This window comes from Oryx dammah, unplaced genomic scaffold (assembly GCF_014754425.2).
Source record: "Oryx dammah isolate SB20612 unplaced genomic scaffold, SCBI_Odam_1.1 HiC_scaffold_29, whole genome shotgun sequence".
Lineage (NCBI taxonomy): Eukaryota > Metazoa > Chordata > Mammalia > Artiodactyla > Bovidae > Oryx > Oryx dammah.
Genome location: NW_024070213.1, coordinates 66759016 through 66785993, shown reverse-complemented (window position 1 = coordinate 66785993; position 26978 = coordinate 66759016). Strand labels below are relative to the sequence as shown.

The 26978-nt window shown below is 46.4% G+C and overlaps 1 protein-coding gene across 2 annotated transcripts in view; it reads left to right on the top strand.

The window, feature by feature from the left end:
• The window catches only part of PPM1H (protein phosphatase, Mg2+/Mn2+ dependent 1H), a 294933-nt gene that overhangs the window by 233585 nt on the left and 34370 nt on the right, over positions 1–26978 (top strand). For both annotated transcript variants that reach the window (XR_005719694.1, XM_040233134.1), the window contains exons 7-8: positions 11501–11564; positions 16906–17013. Coding sequence is in view for 1 of the 2 variants with exons in the window: in XM_040233134.1 (XP_040089068.1) it covers positions 11501–11564; positions 16906–17013 (172 nt within the window). In the remaining variant the exon portion in view is untranslated. The remainder of the gene's footprint in view (positions 1–11500; positions 11565–16905; positions 17014–26978) is intronic.

The following is a 26978-nucleotide window of genomic DNA, read 5'->3' as shown; positions in this document are numbered from 1 at the left end:
ACCCCCAGCCTACCTGCCTCTAGAGGATGATTCTCAGCCTCTTGCTACTCACCCTGGGGCCCCAAGTGCTACCTCTCAGCCTTCTCCGTGGCTCTGACTTGATCCTGACCTCATTCAGTTTGGTTCACGTTCATCCTCCCTGACAGTGCAGGGACATTTTTCCAGCATATTAAGATGTCATCCAAAGACACATGTAAGAAATTGAGGAGGAATTTCTTTTTTTATTTTTAACTGGAGGATAATTGCTTTACAATGTTGTGTTAGTTTCTGCTGTGCAACAATGTTAATCAGCTAAAAGTATACATACACCCCCTCCCTCTCGAGCCTCCCACCCCACCCCCAATCCTGCCCCTGCTGGTCATCACAGAGCACAGAGCTGAGCCCCCTGTGCTGCACAGCAGCTGCCCACTAGCCATCTGTTTACACATGGTAGTGTATATATGTCAGCACTGCTCTCTCAATCCATCCACCCTCTCCTTCTCACCCTGTGGCCGCAAGTCTGTTGTCTACACCTGTGCCTCTGTTCCTGCCCTGCAAATGGGTTCATCTGTACCATTTTTCTGGATTCCATATATATGTGTCAGTATACAATATTTCTTTCTCTCTTTCTGGCCGTGGGAAATTTCTTTACTGTGAATCTTTGAAACCAGGGAAAGGGCCCTCTTAAAAGTAGACACTAAAAAAAAAAAAAAAGATGAAAGAGTTGGACATGACCAAGTGGCAGCATCTTGTATTGCCTTAAAGGAAACTCGTGGAACGAGGAGGGAGAGTGGGTCCCCTGCCGCAGGGCCGCCTCCAGGAGCAAGATGTGGCTCACTGAGCCCTGTGGTTCAGCCTGGGGCGCGACTCCTTTGGAAATACAGACGGCTGGCAGGAAAAATGAAACATGAGGTGATTGCCAATCCCACTGTGCTTTTTCCAGGAAGATCTGGGGAGGGTGGGTGGGGAGAGGGTCGGGTCGGGGGAGAGCCTCTGCAGATTCTGTGAATTGCTTCATTGGGGTTCTGCCAAGCTCTTAAAAGCCACGAGGAGCGGTTGGGCTCTAGGCATGTATCTGTTCTGACCAGCCAGGCCTGGGTGATGCTTCATCCTGGGCCTCCTGGGATTCAGGCTTCTCTGGAGGTTTGGGTGTGGGAAGACAGAAATGGGGAACAGAGCCTAAGACACTTTGTCTACTACCGTCCTCCACCCAGACCTGCTCAGCCCCTCTGAGATGTGGGTCTGCCTGCCTAGGACTTAGTTTCTGCTCTGGGCAAAATGAGAGTTCCTGGGGCTCTTAACTCTTTCCTTGAAGAGTGCTAAGCTTCTGGCTGAGGAGGGGATGTTCTCCATTTATGATTATTTCACACCAACCTGAAGCACTCTCTTTAGATTAGCTCTGAGATATCCTTCTGAGTCTCTGTGTCTTCACTGTATGGTGAAACCATAGACCTTTCTGGATAAAGTCGCACAGGTGCTGTCCTTCCTGCTTTGGTATCTTTATGCATGGTAAGTCGCTTTAGTCATGTCTGACTCCTTGTGACCCCACGGACTGTAGCCCTTCAGGCTCCTCTGTCCATGGGATTCTCCAGGCAAGAACACTGGAGTGGGTTGCCATGCCCTCCTCCAGGGAATCTTCCTGACCCAGGGATCAAACCTGTGTCTCCTGTCTGGTGCATTGGCTGGCAGGTTCTTCAGCACTAGCACCACCTGGCCCCCTTGGTACCATTAGCAGCAGTATAAAAAGTATGAATTGGGGTGTGTTGGGGGCTCAGCTGGAAGCAGTATCCTGTAGGGATGTGCTCCATTCCTGCCTGTGGGAACCAGTCCTCTGTGCTCTCCATCCACGGTGATGACAGAGGCTCCTACAACCATAACAGCTACAACTTAGAGTTAAATAGCACCTTATCCTTCTTCACAAAGGACTTTCCCAGACATATTTGCATTATTTATTTGTTTTTTATTGGAATATAATTGCTTTAAATGTTGTATTGGTTTCTGCTATACCACATAGTGAATCGGGTATATATATGCATATAAGCCCTCCCTCGTGGGCCTCCCTTCTACCACCCCCCATGCCATCCAGCTGTAGCATCGCAGCGCAGCGAGCTGAGCCCCCCGTGCAGTACAGCGGCTTTCTACTAGCTGTCTATCTTAGCGTATATATGTCAGTGCTTCTGCTCACGTTCAGTCGCTCAGTCATGTCCAGCTCTCTGCCATCCCATGGGATTTTCCCAGCAAGACTATGGAAGCGGGCTGCCATTTCCTCCTCCAATGGATCTTCCTGACACAGGGATTGAACCCACGTCTCCTGCGTTGGCAGCTGGATTCCTTACCACCGAGCCACCGGGGAAGCCCATATATGTCTATGCTATTCTTTCAGTTCGTCCTGCCCTCCCCTGCAGGCCTATTTGCATTTAATCCTTGCAAACTTGCGTGAAGAAAGGCAGCTGAGGAAGCACAAGCAGTGAGATTGCGGGACTTTCCCTCGTTCACACTGCAAGTCCACGTGAGGACTCAGCGGTGACTTCAGAACCTCTGACTCTACGCCCACAGCGGGCTCTGCCAAGCGAGGAGAATCCAGGAAGAGAGAGTCCCGGGGGAGGAGAGGTGTCCAAGGCCATGTCCAGAGGTCAGGGAGTGGAAGAATGTGACTCACTGACGTGTGTCAGTGGAGCCACAGAGTGCGTGGTGGAGATGAGGCCATCCCCGAAGGAAGAGGATCCGCCACAGCCCTCAGAAAGGGTCACATTCTTCTTCAGTGACTTTGAAGTCCCATGAAGGAAATGAAGACTTGGGGCAATACGTGGTTTTTCTATCCCTCTTTCTAGTTAAAAGTCATGACTTAGGAGAGAAGGGAGATCGTGGGAAGTGATGTATGTGGATGGTGCCAAAGCATGAGCTTCAGGTTCCTGGCCTGTGGGTCACAAAGTCAGAGCTGGGGCTCTGGCTGGGAATGGAGGAATCCAGCAAAGATAAGGAAGAACTTTCCACAGTGAGGGCCTTGCCTTCACCAGTAGATTTAGCCTGAGCGAATAAGGAAGAAGAAAATTGTCTCGGTAACACCATATACCCTGGAGAAGCACTGTAACAAACGCTACTGCTCTGGAAGAGGCGCCTAGGAATTATCAGGAGAAAGTGACAAGCAAGGGGATCATAAATGCCACTTTTCAAATAGCTTTCTGACTGTCTACTGATACATATTGGTGATAAAAGGGGACATGGGTTCAACCCCTGCTCCAGAAAGATCCCACATGCCTCAGGGCGACTAAGCCCATGTACCACAAGTACTGAGCCCATGTGCTGCAACTACTGAGGCCCACCTGCTCTAGAGCCCATGTCCTGCAACAAGAGAAGCCACCGCAGGGAGAAACCCGTGCACCGCAACTGGAGAGTAGCCCCGCCTGCCAAACTAGAGAAAGCCCACGCAGAAGCAACAAAGAGCCAGCATGGCAAAAAAAAATAATAATAATTTTTTTTAAAAAAGGGAACCTAAAATTTTAATGTAATAGGGTAAATGAAAATCCAAGGCATCCCTAATAGAACTCAACCCGGAAGTTCAGCCCCAGAAGAGCTTACTGTTCAGGAAAGTTAAATGGGGAAGCCAAGTCTATAGCTTATCTTTGGAGGGAAGCTCGTGTGCTAAGGAGGAGGTGGCAGCCTTCATTCATGTATTCACCCGTGTCGCTAGTATCTACTTTACCTCCACAATTGCGCCTTCACTGTTGTTGAGATGAGAATATTACAGTGAATAAAACAAAGTCCCTGGTGTCATGAAGCTCATGTTCTAGAGGGGGAGGCAGAATATAGACAAGCAAATTAATAAATTAGGTAGTTTCAGATTGTGCTGTGTAAGCACCAGGAAGCGGTACATCAGGGATGGGTGGGGGATGGGGGGTCTGAGGTGGGGGATGGGTGTGAGGCTGTGGACTTCACACTTACAGATGAGTGACCGGACAAGGCACTCTGAGGGCTGCACGGGGGCTGGCTCTTGGAGGATCTGGAGGAAGAATGGCCCAGGAGGGGGAAAGAACGAGGCCACTTGCTATTAAAGAAACAGCAAGTAAGCTAGCGTTCCGAGCTCCTGGCAGAGTACAGAAGATGTCAGATCAGTGTCAGAGATCAGACCACAGAGGGCCTGCCTCATTGCCAAGTTATGTTTCAAAATAATAGAAAGCCACGGGAGAATTTTAAGCTGAGGCATGATGACTGTGGATAAAAAGAGAAATGGTTGTGGAAGACTGGCTTACAGGCCTCTTAGCCAGTCTGAAAATACAAGCAAAGGTTTTTCTGCTAAAAATTACAGAACGGATATAGAGACATGAGATGTTCATGCAGGAGGAGTCCTAGAATTGCTCCTCATCGGAAGGGTGAAAGGCATGAATGTGGCTGCCCGGGGGAGTCTCTCGAGTTCAAATGTTCAGAGAATGTGATCTCTGGAGTTCCCATGTTGAGAGCATGTATCTAAAATACTGACTCCAAGGGGCAGCACACAGCCAGGCAAGGCCAGAGCAGGGAAGTATGTGCATGTGAGCGTGGGCTGGAGCCGGCAACAGCGAGCCCCAGAAAGCCACAGAAAACCAGACTGGCTGCTCTTGCTTTGAATACATAAAGAACAAGAAAATTCATGAGGACAGAGGAAAGCCACTGCCAGGAATAAGTAGTATTCATCGATTTGCTCACTTCATCAAACATCTGTTGGGCACTCATTATACACTGAGCAGTCTTTTAGGTACCAGAAACAAAAATCTCCATCCTCATAGAAATTAAGTGGGGAGGAAAGTGCACAGGGGAGCAGTAGGAAAAATAAGATAAAGAAGCAAAATACTTAAAATGTTAGGCAGGAAATCCCTGGAGAAAAAGAAAGAGAAGGGGAATGGGAAGTTTGGGGGTAGGGAGTGATTTTTAAAGAAGGTCGTTTCATTACTTGGCTTTTATTTCAAGTTTGATGGGAAAGCCATCAGAGGGTTTGAGTAGGGTAATGACGTTATCTGACATTTCAAAATAATTACTCTGGTTGCTCTGAGGATAGAGGTAAAGGACAAAACCGAACAGTTTTCAACACCTTCACCGCCATCCCTGCAACCATGGCACCATTGTCTCTTGCCCAGGTTATTGCAGGGAGATCCACCAAGGCAACTGCAGTGCTGCAGGCAGAAGATGGTATGATGTGAATAAACAAAGTACTCAGCTCCTGCTGTGTTTCCTTCTTATTAGAGGATCAGAGGGGAGAGGGCGATGGCACCCCACTCCGGTACTCTTGCCTGGAAACTCCCATGGATGGAGGAGCCTGGTAGGCTGCAGTCCATGGGGTCGCTCCGAGTCGGACACAACTGAGTGACTTCACTTTCACTTTTCACTCTAAAGCATTGGAGAAGGAAATGGCAACCCACTCCAGCGTTCTTGCCCAAAGAACCCCAGGGACGGGGGAGCCTGCTGGGCTGCTGTCTGTGGGGTCACACAGAGTTGGACACGACTAAAGCAACTTAGCAGCAGCAGCAGCAGAGTATCAGAGGGGCTTCCCAGATGGCGCTAGTGGTAAAGAACCCACTTGTCAGTGTTAGGAGATGTAAGAGATGTGGGTTGGATCCCTGGATTGGGAAGATCCCTTGGAGGAGGCCGTGGCAATGCTCTCCAGTATTCTTGCCTGGAGAATCTCATGGATGGAAAAGCCTGGCAGGCTGCAGAAGATCAAGGTGAAGTCTAGACTGTTAGCAAGAAAGATATTTTAAACATTTGCCAAAAGTAGAAGCTGGATTCAGAAACAAGTATAGTCAGAAGGGAGTTCTTAGAAGGGTGGGACCGAGGGGGTTGCGGGGCACCTGGCTTGAGAGTGGCAGCAAGGGAGTGTCAGCAGAGGTGACTTAGGGTGCACACATCAGGGGAGAGAATCTCTTGATGTGGTCCAGGTGCTCATGAGGAGCAGTGAACGTCAACAGAGAGTAGGTACAAGTTGTAAAGTTAGGACTCCAGAAGTACCAACAAAACAGAGATGGTTGCTGAGAATAACATCAGGGGAAGGGGCGAGTAAGCTTTGTGTGAACCTGAACTGCAGTCCTTAGGAAAGCAGAAAGAAGGAAGTGTATGTTAGCAGGAGGAGAGGTGGAGAGAGAAGCTGGAAGGGTTGGGTTGAAGAGAGAGCAGTCAGCGCCTCTCTCTGGCTTAACAGTAAGACCAGGTTGAAGGGTTGGTATCTAGTGGAGGTGGTATGATCTGGGGAACAACCTGGACTTACTAGTAAGTCAACTCAGTTAGCAGTTTTCAACCGTTTGATGGCATTTCCTGGATGGCTGATCATGGCAATAGTGTACATGGATGTATTTTGACTTTGTAAGGAATTTGGTGGTTTCTTCTCTTAGTCTCTGAACAAGATGGGGAAATCCTGTGTGGACAGTGGTTCAGCTGTTTCATAGACGGCCTGAGAGCTATACCCAGAGTCCAGATTCATGAGGACATTGTGTCAGTGGCTCAGTGTTTCCGCCTCCTCCTGCCATACCACCGACTAATTTTTTAAAACCACTTTTAAAAAATATTTATCTATTTGGCTGCACTGGGTTCTAGTTGTGGCACATGGGATCTTCCATCTTTGTTGCAACATGGGGATTTTTGTTGTTGTTGTGAGATCTAGTTTCCTGACCAGGGATCGAACCCGAGCCCCCTGCACTGGGAACATGGAGTCTTAGCCACTGGATCACAAGGGAAGTCCCACCACCCACTCATTTAAACATGAATATTCTCATCATCTGCCCTCTACCTTTGAGTCTGTCTTCTGTGTGTTTCCACCAGACAAGAACATGATTTTACAGATTGTACTTAACTTTCATCCATTTGCCTCCAAGAAATGTTGATACCCTTTGTCTGGTTAGCTTGACCTGGAGGAAGGTCTCTAAATGGCTTGATACTGCTTAGCTTTTTTTTTTTTTTTTTTCAGTGGCCCGGATAAAGATGGCAGAGCTGGTTATCAGCTTTAATGTGATATAGCATAGAAGGGGGCTTCCCAGGTGTTGCTAATGGTAAAGAACCCACCTGCCAATATAAGTTAGACATAAGACATGCAGGTTCAATCCTTGGGTTGGGAAGATCCCCTGGAGAAGGGAATGGCAACCCACTCCAGTATTCTTGCCTGGAGAATCCCATGGCCAGAGGAGCCTGGTGGGCTACAGTTTATCGGATCACACAGAGTCGGACACAACTGAAGCGACTTCACACAGCATGGCAGCATAAAAAGAGAGCTGATTTGGGGTGATGAAAGGATATGTGTTCAAACATCTCTCAGTGGGTTGGAACAGTGGACCAAAACTAGCATGATAAAATTAATAAGGGCAGTGGAGTTTTCCATTCAGAATAAAATATTCATTGTATAAGTATAAACTAAAGAAGACAATGAGTCAGAAAACCTTCTTGGGTCTTTTTTCTCGTGGACTGACTGGGGTTGGGTTTTGTGTGTTTGTTTTTACTCAGAGTTTCGATACATGACCCTAAGCCACACAGACATGTATACACAGACACGTAACACCAATAAAAGCCACAGTAATTTAAAAAAGGGCAAGGTCTAGGGACTTCTCTGGTGGGCCAGTGGTTAAGAATCAATGCTTCCACTGGACCGCTCTCGGGGCACAGGTTTGATCCCTGGTCGGGGAACTAAGATCCTGCATACTGAGTGACGTGGCAAAAAAAGACAGAGCATGGTCTAAATCAAAGAAGTAGCCATTTGATTCCTTTGTGGACTACATCTCGAGTGTTTTCAGTTCTGAGTGCCATTTCCTAAGGACAATGACAGGAAGAAACAAACTGAAAGGCTCCCGGAGGGCCCCTCCCACAGTACTCAGTGCTTAGTCCTGTTGACTCTTTGCAGCCCCATGAACTGTAGCCCACCAGGCCCCTTTGCCCATCAGATTTTTTCAGGCAAGAATACTGGAGTGGGTTGTCATTTCCTCCTCCAAGGGATCTTCCAGACCCAGGGATCGAACCCATGTCTCCTGTGTCTCCTGCGTCGGTAGGTGGATTCTTTACCACTGCACCACCCGGGAAGCCCTTGATTCAGTGCTCAGTTAATAAATGTTGGTTGAATGGATGGTGGCTTGAGTGGTCAGAGATGGTGTCTCAGGTCCTGGGGAAGGACAGTTGATGATACCAGGAAAAAGGAAACTTTGAGATAGCTCTCTTCAAATATTTGCAGACCTCTTAAGTAGAAGAGCAATTAGATTCATGTTTTTCCAGAAGACAGACCAACACACCGATGGGTGACTGGGACGGTTTAGGAAGGAATTTCCCAGGGCTGTTACCCAGCGGCACTACAGAGTTGGTCCTGTAAAGCTCCTGAGACAGAGACTGTCCACAGCAGCCCACTTGATGACAGGCCAGGACCAGCATGAGGGGACCAGCAGGAGAGACTCCCGCGCTCGGGGCACAGCCACCCCAGTGGCCTTCTAGTGTGCCGTGGGCTTCCCTGGTGGCTCAGACGGTAAAGAATCTGCCTGAAATGCGGGAGGCCTGGGTTCAGTCCCTGGATTGGGAAGACCCCCTGGAGAAGGGAATGGCAATCCACTCTAGCATTCCTGCCTGGAGAATTCCACAGACAGAGGAGCCTGAGGGCTGCAGGCCATAGAGTCGCAAACAGCTGGACACGACTGACACACACACATAAAATAGCTCCCTACTGTATAGCACAGAAAACTATTCAAAGCTTGCTGATGACCTAAATGGGGAGGGAAGTCAAACAAGAGGGGATTTATGTATACGTATAACTGATTCACTTTGCTGTACAGCAGAAACTAACACAGCATTGTAAAGCAACTTTACTCACTTTTAAAATTTAAAATTGTTTTTTAAAAAATTAAAAGGAACAGAAAAAAAAAGACAAAGAAGCAGAGGCTAAACCGTAAGATTAGAACTTGGGTGGACTTGCTCCTGTGGGTAAGAACCCCAGGACGAGGGTTTGCCTTTCAGAGTGGTGCTGAAACAGACTTCACTCTCCTGGGATTCTCTGCCCTGGGAGAATTCCATTACCTGGGCTTGCGATGCCGTCAAAGGACAGTTTTCTGGCTGCCTTTTCAAGCTTGTTAAGAGCATTCTCAGCCTGTCTCCACTGAGCTCTAAGTAACCTCCAGTCATTGATTCTAGAGCTGCCGCCCTCTGCCTGCTCTGTATAGTTCTAGACTCCTGTGCTTGGACCGCCAAGCCCTAGCCCCTCCCTGAGACTGCCCCCGCCGCATCGTCTCTGTCTGAACGTGTCTTTTTACTTTCCATGTGGTCCCCAAGCCCCACTTGTGCCCACTTCACAGCCTTTCTCAAGTCATTACCTCCCTTTCCCTTGAGCCATATAGTCATTTGCTCAACTGATTTTGAATGTTAGCTAATGACCTTGGTTTCCAATAGTGGTTCTCCACCATGGCTGCACTCTGGCATCCCCTGGGAAGCTTGTTACAAAATTCCTGGTGCCTAGGTCTGATCCGCAGAGGTTCAGACCTCATTGCTGTGACCTGAGCAACAGGCTTTTCAAAGCCCTCTCAGGATATTCCTTCTGCAGCCAAGATGGAGAACCATGGGTCTACAAACTCATTGGATCCCCAAGCTGACTGTAGTCTAATAACAGCTGTATTTGTTCCCCACGGGACTCGTACACCACAGTGTCTTAAATCATTTGTGTGAGTATAGAAATATCAAAGTAGCTATTTCCACTTTGTGTTAATTTGGTAGATTTGGGGGAAGGAAATGGTATGGTTCCTTTTTTGAAAACTCAATTCATGGCATACCTCTGGGCTCACTTGACTGCAGAAGCAGCAACCAGCTTTTATCAAGCTCTCAGCATGTGCCAGGCACTGTGCCAAATACTTCCTAAGCTCATCACATTCATCAGCCCATTTTAATCCTTACCACAAGTTCACAAGTAAGCCCCACTTTTTGGCTTCCCTGATTAATGAAGAAACTAAGGTTCAGAGAGAGACTTATCCACTTGCCCAGGGCTGGACAGAAAGCAGTGCTAAACTCAAGCCCAGGCACATCCGGTGCCAGAACTTCGCTGTTTCTCTACCCCCACGGGAAAGAACTTAACCAAATAACTTGCAGATAAGCAAGATGTGCTGGCTTTAGCTTTGGGATTGAGCCTTTTTTCAGTTGAGTTGCATTCTTTTGTATATCAAGCACCTCCATAAATTTGATGTCAGATTCACTCTCAAGCTGCCTAGATATATCAAGAGGTATGTCACAAATTATTCAGCTTCCCAGGTGACTCAGCAGTAAAGAATCTGCCTGCAATGCAGGAGCCACAGGAGATACAGATTCAATTCCTAGGTCAGGAAGATCCCCTGAAGCAGGGCATGGCACCCCACTCCAGTATTCTTGCCTGGAGAATCCCATGGACGGAGGAGCCTGGCGGGCTACAGTCTATAGGGTTGCAAAGAATCAGACATGACTGAAGCGACTTAGCATACGCACGCGTGTCACAAATTTAATTTTTTTCATGCACTCAGGAGACATTAGTTTAGAAAAGCATCTTGCTTCTAGCTTCTAACCTAGCAGAAAATACCCCATCTTTTACTCAGTCTTCCTAATACTTCTCTGAGGAAGTGAATAGGCAATGCTCTCCCCATTTTGCAGAAAGGGGAACTATATGCCAGGTATTAATTATCTACTAAACATTAGTGACAGCTACTACTTACTGAGTACTTACTAAGCATCAGGCTCTGTACTAGGCTGTTTACGTCCTGTGTGGTTATCGTCATTTTGCAGATGAGAAACCAGAACGATGGTTCTGGTCCAAAACGATGGAGCTACTTGCCCAGGGTTATACAACTCGTGACTGGAAACCTGCTTGCTTGTTTGTTTCCTAAGTTCCTTGTGAGCCAAACTGTTAAAACATGGCCTTTGTTCACGCCCTTGCCACGGCCTGGCCGGCCTCTGCTGCGTGAGTGGTGGCATCTGAACAGCCATGTCTGGCGTAAACCACTGAAGCGTAAACAGGATTTTCTTTCTGTGTGTCCAGTGGCCATCTAATAGCCATCGGGAAACAAAGGACCACACTGAGGTCAAGCGGGCTCTAAATATTCCTTCTCCAGCCGTCCCAATACCAGGCTGCTTGGGCATAAACAACCCCTGAAGGTGGGAGCTGGCTCTTGGAGCAGTTTCAGCACCCGTCCCCCACACCTCCAATTCTGAGCACTGCTGCCTTTCGTGGTTTCAGATTAATGACAACCCCGCCACCGTGGCTGGGGCCGTTCAGTACTGCAGGGACACTAAATGCTGAGGACAGAAGCCTGTCGCCCCTTCTCGCTGCTTGTGAGTAGGCCAGCTCATTTTCTCTCTCTTCAGGCATATATTGGTATTTTCTGGTTCGTTGAAATACGTACACACACACACACAATTCTGTAGGGAGACTCATTCTTTGTACAGAAAGAGATCAGCAGTATGGTGAGCGGATGGAGGCTCAGGGAAAATAAACTGCCTGGCATCCTGTGTCAGGGCAGTGGGTCACTAACTGAGTGCAAACCTGTTTATTTTAATGTTGTTTATCCTCCTACAGGGCATACAAAACCATTGAGGATGATGACTTGAAGTTTCCCCTTATATATGGAGAAGGCAAGAAGGTAGGCACGTGCCCTCCCTGCACTGAGAGAACCAGACTCTCTCTCGACGGAGCCCATGTCAGTCTGCGTGTCCCACTTGGCAGCTTATGATTCTGTAGTCTGGACAGCTTGAAAGAATATCACCTCCACCTTCCCTCAGGTCCCCTGTCTTAAGGGTCCAGGGATTGTCAGGGCTGGGGAATGGAAGTGGTGAGCACAGGGCACTAAAAGTTTTGTGAAAATGACATCCCCCTTCTCGATTCATTTGCATAACTTTTTGCAGTGTTTAAACACGACCACTTTCACATACATCATCTCACTGTGTATTGACAACAAGCCACGAGGCAGGCAGAGCTGGCCGCCTTACGTGCATCTGGGAGATGAGGCAGCAGGGACTGCAAGGTTTAAACTGCTCAGGCAGTCGTGCGACTGGCCGAGGGTCGTACAAGCCGTGGAGCTGTGGCCCTCCACTTCCTTCTGGTACTGTTGCATTCCACCATGGATGCTCAGACTCTACAAGCCAGCTTCTCCACTTGCCCCATGAGAAGGGGATCCAGAGTTTCACCTCAGTAAACTATAGGATCACACGGATCAGATCCCAGGCTGAGATAGCAAAGACCGTTCATCACCAGCTCCCAGGGCCCCTGTCAGACTCTAACATTGTTGGGCTGAAGGAAGGCGATCTTAAAGTGGTCTCTGAGCAGAGACTGGAGAGGGGTGCAGGAGTGGAGATGAGAAAGCTTTGAAGTCATTTCCCAGGAAGAACAAACACCTTCTGAATCATTGCATTCTTCCTCGGAACATGAATACAATTCAACTAAGTGCAGAGAGTTCCAATTAGAAGTGAAAAATGTGGTCACGTTAAGAAGAATATTCAACTGAAATTTTTTTCAGCATGTAATAGCTTTTATCAGAACAAGTGACTCATAAGAAAACTGAAGAATGCCTTTGTGGACAGAGTTTGAGTGAGAGTATATGTGTGTGTGTGGTATGAAAGAGAGCACACAGGAGTAGGTTTTGGCTTCAGTGTAGCCCGGCAGTAATTTTGCTCGAAGGAGAGAAGAATTTCACAGAGGGCAATGAAACATGGATATTTGATCAATAAATGCATCATTTTTCAAACCAACTTCCCCCTTTCCTGGAGAGGGACACTATCTGCCTTGCCATCCTGGTTGAGAGTCAGGACAGGGAAGGGCTCTGTTTCTGGTAGGGTTTCGTGTATCTGTGAACAGTGGACACCATCAATGAGCATCACTCAGCCCAGTGATCTGCACCTACAGTTTCTGGGCTTCATGGTGCTGAAATTCTCAGTATTACCCTGCTGCTCCCCAGTGAGTTCCAGTAAGCTCAGGACCACATCCTGTTGCCGTCATATCCTTAGAACCCATCTAGCCTGGTACCTGACTCATGTCAGGCCATCAGTAAATGCATAAGTATTTAATAAGCTGTTCAGTATACTCTCCTTGAAAGAAAGTGAAAGTGTTAGTCACTTAGTCATGTTCAACTCTTTGCGATCCCGTGGACTGTAGCCTGCCAGGCTCCTCTGTCCATGGAATTTTCCAGGCAAGAATTCCGGAGTGGGTTGCCATTCCCTTCTTCAAGGGATCTTCCTGATCCAGGAAACAAACCCAGGTCTCCTGCATTGCAGCAGATTCTTTACTGTCTGAGCCACCAGGGAAGCCCCTATACTCTGCTTTATTGTTCAGTTGCTCAGTCGTGTCCACCTCTTTGCGACGCCAGGCTTCCCTGTCCTTCACCATCTCCCAGAGCCTGCTCAAACTCATGTCCATTGAGTCATGAGGCCATCCATCCATCCCATCCTCTGTCATCCCCTTCTCCTCCTGCCTTCAATCTTTCCCAGCATCAGGGCTTTTTCTAGTGAGTCAGCTCTTCGATTCAGGCGGCCAAAGTATTGGAGCTTCAGCTTCATCATCAGTCCTTCCAATGAATATTCAGGATTGATTGCCTTTAGGATGGACTGGTTGGATCTCCTTGCAGTCCAAGGGATTCTCAGGAGTCTTCTCTAACACCACAGTTCAAAAGCATCAATTCTTCAGCACTCAGTCTTCTTTATGGTCCAACTCTCACATCCATATGTGACTACTGGAAAAACTGTAGCTTTGACTATATGGAACTTTGTTGACTATACTCTCCTTGCTACAGCAGAAAAAAGGACAAATGTGTTCTATTGATGATCAGCAGTAAGATTTAAAGGAGCAAGGTTTTTCCCAGTTCAGCAAAAAGTGCAGTTCACCAGGATATCATGTTCCTCCAGCATTCCAGTAAATTAGGGCTTGACAGTTCTGTGATATGTAGCTGGTGAATTCAGTTATTGTACCTCTTGACCTGTTTAGAAGCCACCATGGCTCCAGGCATATCCTGTACCAAAGTAGCATGGCCCCTCCTCTGTCCCAGGAGTCCACAATCTCTTGAGAAGCTTTAGAATGCAACACATCAGTTCTGTCTAGATCCTTCGCACAGTTTTCTCTTTCTTTTCTGCACACATCTCCCCAGAAGTTTCAGACTACTTTCACTGCTATTAAATTTCATATGATTTCTGCCAGTGCTTTGAAGGACCTATGTGGGACTTGTAAACTAGCAGAAATATCAGATTTCTTTGGACTAAAATGCCCACCTGTGCTTTGTCCAACCTGAGAATGTACTGCAGCAGGGAGGAAAGTAGAAGGGGCATAAGGGACTCAGAATTTCCACACTTAGAGGTGAATGTGTCTCAGCTTAAAGGGAGCTCCCAACAGAGCAGCACCTGGCCAGAGGTCCCCAGGCTCACATCCTCTGTCTGCATTTTACCCGCTTTGAGTCTAGCCTTGTAAAAATGCGTTATGGCTTCATTTCCACTTAAATGTAATCCTGCCCACCTTCTGATGTGAATCCAGCTCCAAATTCACAGCCTTTTGAGGGAAAGTCGGATGAAGACCATGGTAATGTGTTAGAGCGTCACGTCTTGGTTTCTCTCAGTTCAGTTCAGTTGCTCAGTTGTGTCCAACTCTTTGCGACCCCATGGACTGCAGCATGCCAGACCTCCCTGTCCGTCACCAGCTCCCGGAGTTTACTCAAACTCATGTCCATTGAGTCGGTGACACCATCCAACCATCTCATCCTCTGTCGTCCCCTTCTCCTCCCGCCTTCAGTGTTTCCCAGTATCAGGGTCTTTTCAGGTGAGTCAGTTCTTGGTATCAGGTGGCCAGAGTATTGGAGCTTCAGCATCAGTCCTTCCAATGAATATTCAGGACTGATGTCCTTTAGGATGGACTAGTTGGATATCCTTGCAATCCAAGGGACTCTCAAGAGTTCTCTAACACCACATTCAAAAGCATCAATTCTTCGGCACTCAGCTCTCTTTATAGACCAACTCTCATATCCATACATGACTACTGGAAAAACCATAGCCTTGACTAGACAGACCTTTGTTGGCGAAGTAATGTCTCTGCTTTTTAATATTACTGTCTAGGTTGGTCATAACTTTTCTTCCAAGGAGCAAGCATCTTTTAATTTCATGGCTGCAGTCACCATCTGTATTGATTTTGAAGCCTCTAAAAATAAAGTCTCTCACTGTTTCCATTGTTTCCCCATTTGCCATGAAGTGATGGGACCGGATGCCATGATCTTAGTTTTCTGAATGTTGAGCTTTAAGCCAACTTTTTCACTCTCCTCTTTCACTCTCATCAAGAGGCTTTTTAGTTCTTCTTCACTTTCTGCCATAAAGGTGGTGTCATCTACATATCTGAGGTTATTGATATTTTTCCCAGCAATCTTGATTCCAGCTTGTGCTTCTTCCAGCCCAGCATTTCTCATGATGTACTCTGCATATAAGTTAAATAAGCAGAGTGACAATATATAGCCTTGACATACTCCTTTCCTGATTTGGAACCAGTCTGTTGTTCTACGTCCAGTTCTAACTGTTGCTTCCTGACCTGCATACAGATTTCTCAAGAGGCAGGTCAGGTGGTCTGGTATTCCCATCTCTTTAAGAATTTTCCACAGTTTGCTGTGATCCACACAGTCAAAGGCTTTGGCATAGTCAATAAACCAGAAATAGATGTTTTCTTTGGAACTCACTTGCTTTTCTGATGATCCAACAGATGTTGGCAATTTGATCCCTGGTTCCTCTGCCTTTTCTAAATCCAGCTTGAACATCTGGAAGTTCATGGTTCACATACTGGTGAGGTATAGCATTTCTAGCTTACTCTTATTACCAGAGCATCAGAGCAAGGATTCAAGTATAGGTCTTTGAACCACGCCACTACACCAGGTATAGTGTTCATGAGCCATATGTTAGAGCCATGGGCTTCAGTCAACCCAGAATGACTTTCATCCCATTCCTCTTTGTTCACCTGAGCTGGACATCCTTCTGCACAAAAATGTAGTGCCCCCACCTCCTCCAGGGAACCTTCTTAGTAGAATTTTTACCTCCTCTGAACTCACATAATCCATTGTTTGTCTTTCAGCACTCAGCCATATTCTATATATTGTTAATCAGACATGTACCTCTTAGTCTTTCCCTTACCAAGTTCCTTTATAGTAGGTACAAGACCATAGACATGTGTCCCCCACAGGATGGTATCTGCACATAGTAGGTGCTCCATAAATGTTTGGGTGACTCATATCTGTGGTCTCCCAGGAGATCATTAGGCTGACAGTGTAGACATTAGTACAATAGTACTGCTTCCTTAAAGCTTTTGGACAACCAGGCAGAGAAGGCTGCAGATGGCATAGTCTCAGCCATGAGGTCTCTGTGGAGTTACAGCAAAGTGGCATCTTGTTCCTTTCTACCTAGAGGAATTGTTTGAGGATGTTAGCAGGACAGGTTATAATCTAATGGTACATTTTCTCCAGCCATAAAGTAAAATATATGAGCTGTGGAAGGGCAGGATCTGCCTCTGACATTTTTATATCTTTCATCCCAGAACTAGAGACATAGCTGGTAGAATACTTGAAGAATGCGTGTATAGTGGATGGATGGATGGGTGGGTGGACAGATGAACCGATGGGGGATGTATGGATGGCGGATCCTGCTGGATTTGGTTTGAATTGATTTCAGTAGCTGTAGACATCACAGATGTATTGTATTGAGTTTCTTGGACATCATTCCCTCCAGTCTCTGCGAAGAGATAGCAGCAGCCCATTCAAATGCAGGTAATTGGTAGAAAAGCCACTCCTCAAGTATGTAAGTAACCTTGGTGGGCTCTTCCTCGAAAACAACTACCCACAGAACTTAACAGCCAGGGGCAGTGGGGATTGGAAAATGACCGCTTCTCTCATGGCCCATGGCACCTACACCGTGGTGGGGATGCTGCCTCTGTCTGGGGGAGTGTTTCTGATGACCCTCTGCTTGTGCTCCTAGGCCCGTGTAATGGCGACTATTGGAGTGACCAGGGGACTTGGGGACCATGACCTGAAGGTCCATGACTCCAGCATCTGCATAAAGCCATTCCTGTCTTCAGCACCAGAGGTACCACATGAGGCTTCATTCTCTTTTGTGCAAGAACGCTTTCTCCATTACCCCTCCATGACTCTCACCCCGTATCCAGGCAGCAGCCAACTCAGGTCACATGGACTTCGGCATTGTCTCTCGCGTCTGTTTCTTTTCTCCACTCCATTTTCACTTCAACCGTCCTGGTTCCTTCATTGCCTCCTGCCCAGATGGCTACGTGGCCTAGTGGCATTCCTTGCCTCCTCAATCCAGCCCACGTACTGCCATCAGAGCAGTTTTCCTAAACAACTACCCTGACACCTGTTTGCTCAGAAACCTTCAACAACACCCCAAGGCTCAGAGAATAAAGCCCACACTCCTTCACTTGGCGTTGTTATAATTTATTATAACAAATTATAAGGACTTGTTATAATTTGGTCCAACTTCAAAAATCTGATTTTGTCCCCTACTCTAGCCAGAATGAACTTATTTTTGGTATATGATCTTTAGTTTTCCATATTTGTTCAAACTATTTTTTTCCGCCTAGAATGCCCTTCCCCCTCATCTCCAAACTTCCAAGCTCTTTTTTCTCTCTAGGATTTAATGTAAATACTTCTGCCTTCCCCTCCCCCAGCAGGAAGTCATGTCTCCCCTACTCCAGGTACCTGGAGAGTGTTTTCACTTTCTGTTTATAGCATGTTGATGTACATACATATTTTATCCCCTCTTAGATTCTAATTGCCTGGAAAGCTAGTATCATTCAGTTGATGTTTAAAAGTTAACTGAAAAACAAGTTGTCATATCTTTGGTTTAAAAAATCCTTTTTCTTATAATACAGGAAACAACATCAAGTTCTATTTCAAGGTATATCATTTAGAAAAGATACTCTTTCTAAGTGATAGAAAACTCTTAGTAATAGTAGTTTATGGGTATATTTTCTCACATAACAAGAAGGCTGGAATTTGGTGGCTGTTCATGTTCGTATGGCACCTCCATGTGCCAAGGGTCACATCTCTGCTGCTTTTTTCCCTTCGTGGTTGCAAGATGGTAACGCAGGTTCAAGCATAACGTTTTCATAAAAGGTAGGAAGAAGGGGAGCAGCCCATCTGGGCCAGTAGACATGCACTTGCATCTCGTTGTCCCAAACTGTGGTACCTGACCTCCCTGGGCTACAGAGGAGGCTGGGGGAGAAAGAGAGGAAGGTTTGCAGTTTCTGTAGCAGAGGAGAGCCAGGAAGGGGTGAGTTGGGACCCAGTAGTGTTTGCATACTGTGTAATTAACTGTTAAAACAGTGCCTCTGGAAATGCTCAGAATGTTTAGACATAGCTCTATCTGCATGTTCTTCCCAAGGGTGGGTGCTGTGTTTTCAGTGAAGGCTCTTCTTGTTGAGGGAGACAGAAACCCACTCATGCTGACTCAAAAGGAGGTGTTTATTTTCTTAGTACGGAGGAGATATTTATGGGGTCCCCAAGAACCTTTGAAGAGCCAGGCTTTATGGAAGAGAAGGTGATTCTGGAAGCAAGGCAGCTCTAAGACCAGCCATGGCCTATAGGTCTCTGCTATCAGGCCACCTGGTTTCTTACTCCCTCAGGTACACAGACGGAATCTCAATGGCCCAACTCACCTTTTCTACCAGATCACAGCTGACTTCACAGCCTGTAGACTGTGCCCACTCTAGAGCCATCCGTGGGCACAGTCAGCCACCCAGGCCCAGCCTTGTGGCAGCGCTGTGAGCAGGACTGATTCCTTCAGAGTCCTGAACTGAGGTTGAGGCTGACATCTCCAATATACCCAGCTACAGGAAGTCTCACCAGAAGGAAATCTCTAGTGAGTAGCAGGAATAGGAGACACGTGCGTGTCCTAGTATCACCCAGGATCTCAAGTGAGATCAGCTTGGTGGAAATACTTTTTACCATTTGTAGCTGTCTCTCTTTTAGCCTTCATAGCAATTCTGCATGATGAGGATCTTGACAACAGAGCATCTCAGTTCCCCTGGATGTTGATGGATACCTAGTCCCTCTATTCTTGTCAACACTAGGATCCCTGAATTACTGCTAAAAGCCCTCCTGGCCAGAGGGAACCATTAAAGACGATATTTGTGCATGCTATGTTGCTTCTGTCCTGTCTGACTCTTTGCAGCCCCATGGACTATAGCCCGCCAGGCTCCTCTGTCCATGGGATTCTCCAGGCAAGCATACTGGAGTGGGTGCCATTTCCTTCTCCAGGGGATCTTCCCAATCCAGGGATCAAACCCACATCTCTTATGTCTCCTGCATTGGCAGGCAGGTTCTTTAGCACTAATACCACCTGGGAAGCCCAATACTATACTCATGGGTATCTGTATTTTCAACCTTGAGAGAGAGGCGTTTATCAGGCATATTAAATGGTACTGTCACCTTTCTATTCCCCCCCCCACCAAAAAAAAAAAAAAATCCATGAAGTGTGGGGGAGCGTTCTAAGGAAGCACTAAATTAACCATTTTGTTCCTTAAAGGAGAATGAAAACCTCCTCACCCTCCCCACCCCAATACACACATAAACACACACATACTTTGTATATAAAGTGAGAAGTTTGGTTTTCAGAAAAAATGATCTCTCCATGCAGTTAAGTTATAGATCTTCCAATCGCTGTGCTACTCTGGATACCAAGGAGGGCCAACCTGGGAGATTCCCCAAGGACTAATGAAAAATCCATTGGTTGATCAGAAACTTCATGTTACCTGTCTGGAGTGATGCTGCTTCTCAGGGAAGTGGTGTGGTTGTTTCAACATTGATGAGGGATGGGGGAGGATTTAAAAGGGTACCAGCAACCTATGGAAAAATGTAAGTGCTCTTAGGAAAGTGGTAGAATTGAATAAAGTGTAGCACCTTTATGATAACAATAACAAGTAACATTTATTGATTGCTGAGTCTGGGCCAAACAACATACTTTTTTTTTTAACCCTCACAACAATTCTGTGAGGTATGTATGGTTAGTATACCCATTTTACAGATCAGGAAATTGAGATTCAGGGAAGAAAGTTAACTCCCCTTGGCTGTACAGTTATTAACTAACAAGATGATCCTCATACTCAAGTTTGTCTGATTTGCTCAGGCTCTGTAAGGGAGAGAAGCTTAGTTCAAGATTTTTTTTTTTGGCATGTCCAAGGGCCGCTCTGAGGACTGTTTCAGGGGACTCTGAAGAGAGTACCTCTGTCTTGGGACCTTAGTGGCCAGAGATTCTCAGGGAAATATGGCTGGCCTCAGACTGATGTAGAAAATGACGGTGTGGTAGAAAAAGAATTGGGAAACACAGGAATGGCCTTTCGTGTGTGCCAACCAAGGCCAGACAGAATTGTGCAAAATGAGATTGTGCACCTATAATTTAGCTTAATGGGTATGTAGTGCAGATCTCAAGACTCCTTTGCACGAGATTAAAGTTGTTGTACATTTTAAATGTTTCCAGATGGAGAGGCCTTAGCCAGAGCCAGGAAACAGGGAGGAAGATTGGAGAGGAGGTGGGGAGAGCAGCTTGAATCCACTCCTATGAGAAATGTAGAAGAAAGAGAGAGGAGTACCGGGGACCCCCCGTCCCCAATCTTGGAACAGAAACCCCTTGTCCCTGGGTTGAAGTGATAAAGTCAGACCCTGGAGAAACAGCTCAGGGGCTGCTGTTAGGAGCCCCAAAAGCCAGGTAGATCTAGTTAAACTATCCAATGAAGAAGAACCGACTCCCTTCTGTCTTCATTCCCCACCCCCACCCCAAGTCTATGCTGGCTTTCTAACCGTGACTTCCTAAGAACATTCCTCTGCTATGCTTCATCTTTGCCAAGCATGGATCTTTATTTCACATTTGGGTTCTAAATTTCAAACTCAGCTCAGTCTGGTAGTTTTAACGGTTGCGGGGAGGGGAATGGTGGTGTTGGTGGTGGGGGGTGTTTGGAATGTGATTTTGTTCTAAGAAAAAAGGCTCAAAAATCTTCTTGGAAATCAGCATTGTTCCCATTCATCATTGTAGCTCCTAATTCGATTTGATGAGTTAAATAAAAATAAATTGATACCATGTGGATCAAATTTACGTTAAAAAAATGCACAGGGGTTTAAAAATTAGAGAAGGGTTTCTGGCCAAACACATTCTCAGTTTTGCTGAACACAAGGCGCTGGAAAAATCTCGAGTTTGCCAAACCCAACGAACAGCCGCCAGGTTTGCAGAGCCTCCCTCATGTCTTCCAAGGTCTAAGGTAGGGATTTCTGGCCAAGAAGAGCTGAATTCCATGAGAGGCCCCCACCAACTGAGCGGAGGCCTGTTTGGCAAAAAAGGGAAGTGTTTTGACCCTCCCCTGGTCCACAGCATCTTTTCTCCATGTAATTGGAGCCTCTCCTCTCATAAAGGAAACACCCCCCACCAGGTCTCCATCCTCTTGCTTGATGAAGCTCATCACTGTTCGGCTTTTGTGTATCACCCTAAAGAATTCAAGTGGAGAAGGAAAGGGTTGGTGAATTCAGAGGCATTCGGCACCTTCTTTCCAGCAATTCTCCACCCTGTCCAGCACACACCTCGTGACCTAGTCCTCAGGCAGCGTGGCCTGGGCCTACAGCCTAAACCTCCAGATGTCCTCCATGCCACGCCCCCTTTCTGGCCTGTGGCAGGCCCTCCCCGACAGCTAGGATTCCTTTTAATGTCTTTCTCGCCTTCTGGCCTCCATTCCAAGACTGTGCTGTTGACTTTAGGCCCCTTTTCGGCTCTTGGAAGAACGGGATCTTTTTCTGTCTGGGGACTGGTTTGCAAAGCCAACTCTATCAACTCAGCAGGCCGCCCCCACTCCAGTCCCCGCCAGACTTGACCACAAGGAGCCTGCTTTTCTCTCGGCTTCATTTTTCCTCTCCTTGGTGTTCAGGATTCCTGTCAGCTGTTTTCTGTGTCTCAGGATCACTCATTTAGCTCATTCTTGGTTGTCTTCCTCTAGACTTTTTTTTCTTTCTTTTTTTAAAATATTTATCTGTATTTATTTGGCTGTACCAGGTCTTAGTTGCAGCACACAGGATCTTTATTTGTAGCGTGAAAATTCTTAGTTGTAGTAGCATGTGGGATCTAGTTCCTTGACCAGAGATCGAACCCAGGCCTCCTAATGCAGGAGCTTGGAGTCCTAGCCACTGGGACTTCAACCCACCACCAGAAGTCCCAGATTTTATTTTTTTCTTTCATCTGAAACAGACTTCTCTAAAAGAAGGAAGACCTTTGGCTCCAGTATCAAATTCCAGCCCTCGCACTGGCGTTACCTGTGACCTCTACAGGTTCTTTCAGCCTGCAGGTGGGGTGGAGATGCCTAGACTCACAAGGTGCTTGGAAAAGCAAAAGAGAACATCTGCAGAATTGCCTGGCATACAGTCTGGTACATGGTTTAGTCATTACCCACCTTCTGGAAGGCTTTGCATTTATGGGGGATTCCCAGTGTTCACTTTCATATGAAGAAAAGAATCGACTATTCTGTTGGAGACTGCCCCTGTTGTCGCCCATGAAAACCTGAACAATATTTAAAGTCCTACATTGACATCTGAACATTTACGGTCTTCTGATTCTCAGTAGCTTTTCATGCCCCAGGCCAAAATCCCATTTTGGGAACAAGCATGTTTTATTATACTGTGTACTTTCTGTAGTCTGGCCAGTTCATAAAAAACAATATTGGTACATAATGACATGGGAAGATGGTTAGACTATATTAAGTGAAACAAAATATTACTGTATATATAAAAGCATGGTCACAAGTCAGTAAAAAAGTTATGTGCATGTGTATACACATCTACATAAAAATATAACTCTGGAAGGAGATTTTCTCAAATGTTAGAGTAATTATCTTTGGGTTGTAGAGGAAGAATTAAAAAATCCCCTTTGTTGCTCAGTTGCTAAGTGATGTCTGCTCTTTGCAGCCCCACGGACTAGAGTACACCAGGCTGTCCTTCACCATCTTCATCACTATGTCCTTCACATGACTTTGCCCAAACTCATGTCCATTGAGTCAGTGATCCCATCCAACCCTCTCAGCCTCTGTTGCCCCCTTCTCCTCCTACCCTCAATCTTTCCCAGCATCAGGGTCTTTGCCAGTGAGTTTGTTCTTTGCATCAGATTACCAAAGCATTAGCACTTCAACTTCATCATCAGTTCTTCTAATGATGAGTGACTGAACTGAACTGAACTGAAGCAACTTAGCAGCAGCAGCAGCAGCAGCAGCCAAAGAATCATCAATTGTAAACCCTGTAAGTCCTGACTCCTAAGAGACTAGGGGAATTCAGAGAAGAGAGAGAGAACCATCTAATCTGAAGAAGGACAGGTAAGTAGTAGTTGTTGAGTCGCTCAGTCGTGTCCGACTCTTTGCGACCCCATGGACTGCAGCACGCCAGGCCTCCCTGTCCATCACCATCTCCCGGAGTTCACTCAGACTCACGTGGTGCCATCCAGCCATCTCATCCTCTGTCGTCCCCTTCTCCTCCTGCCCCCAATCCCTCCCAGCATCAGGGTCTTTTCCAGTGAGTCGGCTCTTCACATGAGGTAGCCAAAGTCCTGGAGTTTCAGCTTGAGCATCTCTCCTTCCAGTGACTATTCAGCGTTGATAAGTAGAACAAGAAAAATAAGGCAGCAGGAATAAGTCGGTGTGAAATAAATTTGCCTTACAGAATCAGTGAGTTTGGAAGACTAGCTTGAAGGGCTAGTAGCTATAATCAGGCTAATTATCCTGGAGGGCCTTCAACTGGACCCGGGGTGGCAGAGCAGGTTTTGAGCAAGGGGAGCAGATTGATCGGTGAATGAGGCAGTGGAAGCCTTAGCTTGTGGCAGCACGTGGATGGGGGTGCAGGGGTGGGGAGTTACAGATGGGGAGACCACCACGCAAGTAAACCCACATGGCAGTGAGGATCTGAGTCCAGCAGGGACCAGGAAAGCCACATGGAGGCACATCAGAAAGGCATTTCACAGAACAATGTATTAATAACAAGGACTGAGGGGAGGGGCTTCTCTGGTGGTCCAGGGGTTAAGAATCCACCTTGTAGTGCAGGGGATGCAGGTTTGATCCCTGGTCAGGGAACTGAGATTCCCCACATGCCTCAGAGCAACTACTGAGCCCACAGCTAGAGAATATGTGTGCAGCAACTCAGACCCGACACAGTCAAATAAACATAGAAAGAGAGAAAGAAAGAACGGAAGGCACACTTGATTTAGAGTATGAGACAGAGTGAAATTTTTAAAAACTTAAAAATAAACTTTGCTTTCTAGTCTATGAGAAGGGAAGAAGGTTGCTTGTTGAGGTCTAAGGAAGAAAAATAATTTTATCTTTTTTTCCCTCTAAGTTTTCTGAACCAATTTAAAAAACAGACACAGGAGTCTGGGATGAAAATAACTTTATAGTGAGGATAAAGTTAGGCTAGAAACCATGCTTTGGATCTAAGACCAAAATGGACTTTCTATTCCTCACTTCCAGCCCTCAAATTAATCTTATCTCCTGGACCGCTGTAGGCTCTCATCTCTCCACACCACAGAGGGACGGCGGACAGAAGAGGGAGCAGGCGCTGCTTACGGATGAGTTGGGTCCAAGGAGCACACTCCAGAGGGCTCATTGCCCCATGCTCACTCTCACCAATCCTATAGGGAGGAGGGGCCTAGAAGTGTGACATCACAGTCCTTTGTGCCTCTGTTGACTACAAAACAAGCCACGCTGAACTTAGAAGCTTGATGGAAGAATTTATTATTATCTTTCACACTTCTGTGGGTTGAATGGGCTCAGCTAGATGCTTCTCCCCTTGGGGTCTGTCACACACACACAGCTGGATGTCAGTGGGTTTGCCGTCATCTGAAGACTAGAGGGGCTAAAAGTCCAAATGGCTCTCACAGAGTTAGCCATCAGCTGAGAGCTCAGCCCAGGCAGCTACACACAGCTTCTCCATGTGGCTCTGGCTTCTCATGGCCTTGCTGCAGCTGGATTCTGAGAAGCCTCCCAAGAGTGAGTTCAAGAGACGCAAGCAGAAGCTACAAGTGTTTTAAGACTCAGCCTCCGAAGTCCCAGAACATCAGCTCTGCCCCATCCTGCTGATGAAGAAAACCATTGTGGTAGGTCCATATTTGAGGCGAGGAGAACCAGAATCCACTCACTTTTCTTTCCTTCTTTTTTTAATTTTATAAGTTATGAAAGTGTGATGAGACTTGAGAAATACAAAGTTACATACAGTTGTACTGTATATTACAAAAATTACTATGCTGCTGCTACTGCTAAGTCGCTTCAGTTGTGTCTGACTCTGTGAGACCCCACAGATGGCAGCCCACCAGGCTCCCCCATCCCTGGGATTCTCCAGGCAAGAACACTGGAGTGGGTTGCCATTTCCTTCTCCAGTGCATGAAAGTGAAAAGTGAAAGTGAAGTCACTCAGTCATGTCCGACTCTTCGAGACCCCCTGGACTGCAGCCTACCAGGCTCCTCCATCCATGGGATTTTCCAGGCAAGAGTACCTAAATCAAACTCTCAAAAATTAATAGAATGAATAAACAGAAGGGTAGAAGAATATAGCAGACCTGAAAAGCACTGTGAACCAATTCAACATAATTAAGGTTTATACAATTTTCACAGAGTTGGACACGACTGAAGCAACTTAGCATGCACAATTTTCACACAATAGGATACAAATTCTATTCAAGTTCACATAGACTATAAACCTGGAGACACTGGAACATATCCAGGGACATAAAACAAGGTACAAACCAGAATCTGCTCTTGCTGGGAAGAGCGGTGTGCTTGTCCAGGGAGGAAGGCCTTGATGGCATTTTGGAGACCTTCTGCCATCGCCTTCCTGCAGAGGTGTCCTCCCCACTGTGAAATCTTTTTTTTTTTTTTTTTCAAACTTTAAACTTTTTATTTTGTATTGGGGTATAGCCAGTTAACAATAGTGTGGTAGTTTCAGGGGAACAGCAAAGGCCACACATATACCTGTATCCAGTCTCCCTCAAAACCCCCTCCCATCCAGGCTGGCACATAACACTGAGGAGAGTTCCATGTGGTATACAACAGGTCCTAGTTGGTTATCCATTTTGAATATACTTGCTGTGAAATCTTGAAGATTAATCATCATCTGTCTTTCCAGTGCAAACTAATAAATGTTGATGTATTAGCTCATTAATTAGGAACGGAAATCTAGTTTGCAGTGTAGAGGAAGATTTACAAAGATGCTAATTAATTAAATGTAAGTATCAGTGCTCTTCACCCAGACCAGCCCTCTTTGAGTCTCTTGTTGTTCCCAGGAGAGGTAGACAGTTCTTTGTGGTGAGGAGAGGCAAGGTTACAATCAGAAATCATTTCCTTATAATCATTCCTCAAAAGAAAAGGACCTCATTGTTCATGATGTCAGTAATTTGTTGCAGTTTCTTTTCTCATTCCTAATAAGCAGTCTCATTACCGTCTAAGTTTGTATTCATAATTATTCCTGTGTTCTTTTTAAAATTCAGGTATTTACTGAATTTAGTTTTGGGTGTGCTGGATCTTTGTTGCTGCGCACAGGCTTTCTCTGATTGCGGCCGGTGGAGGCTGCTCTGTAGATGCAGCGTGCAGGCTTCTCATTGCTGCGGTTTCTCTTGCTGCAGAGCATGGGCTCTAGGCACGTGGCCTTAGTGGTTGTGGTGTGCAGCTTAGTTGCTCTGTGGTACGTGGGATCTTCCCAGACCAGGGATCAAACCCATGTCCCATGCATTGCCAGGTGGATTCTTAATCACTGGACCACCAGAGAAGTTCTGTATTCGTTTTCTTAAAGAGAGCTTCCCATAAAGAAAAATATACTATATTATCTCACTTACATGGGGAATCTAAAAAAAACAGCAACAACAAAAAATCTAACTCATAGATGAGATGGTTGGATAGCATTATGGATTCAATGGACATGAGTCTGAGCAAACTCCAGGAAATGGTGAAGGACGGGGAAGCCTGGTGTGCTGCAGTCCATGTGTTCACCCAGAGTCAGACATGACTTAGGGACTGAACAACAGCAAAACTCA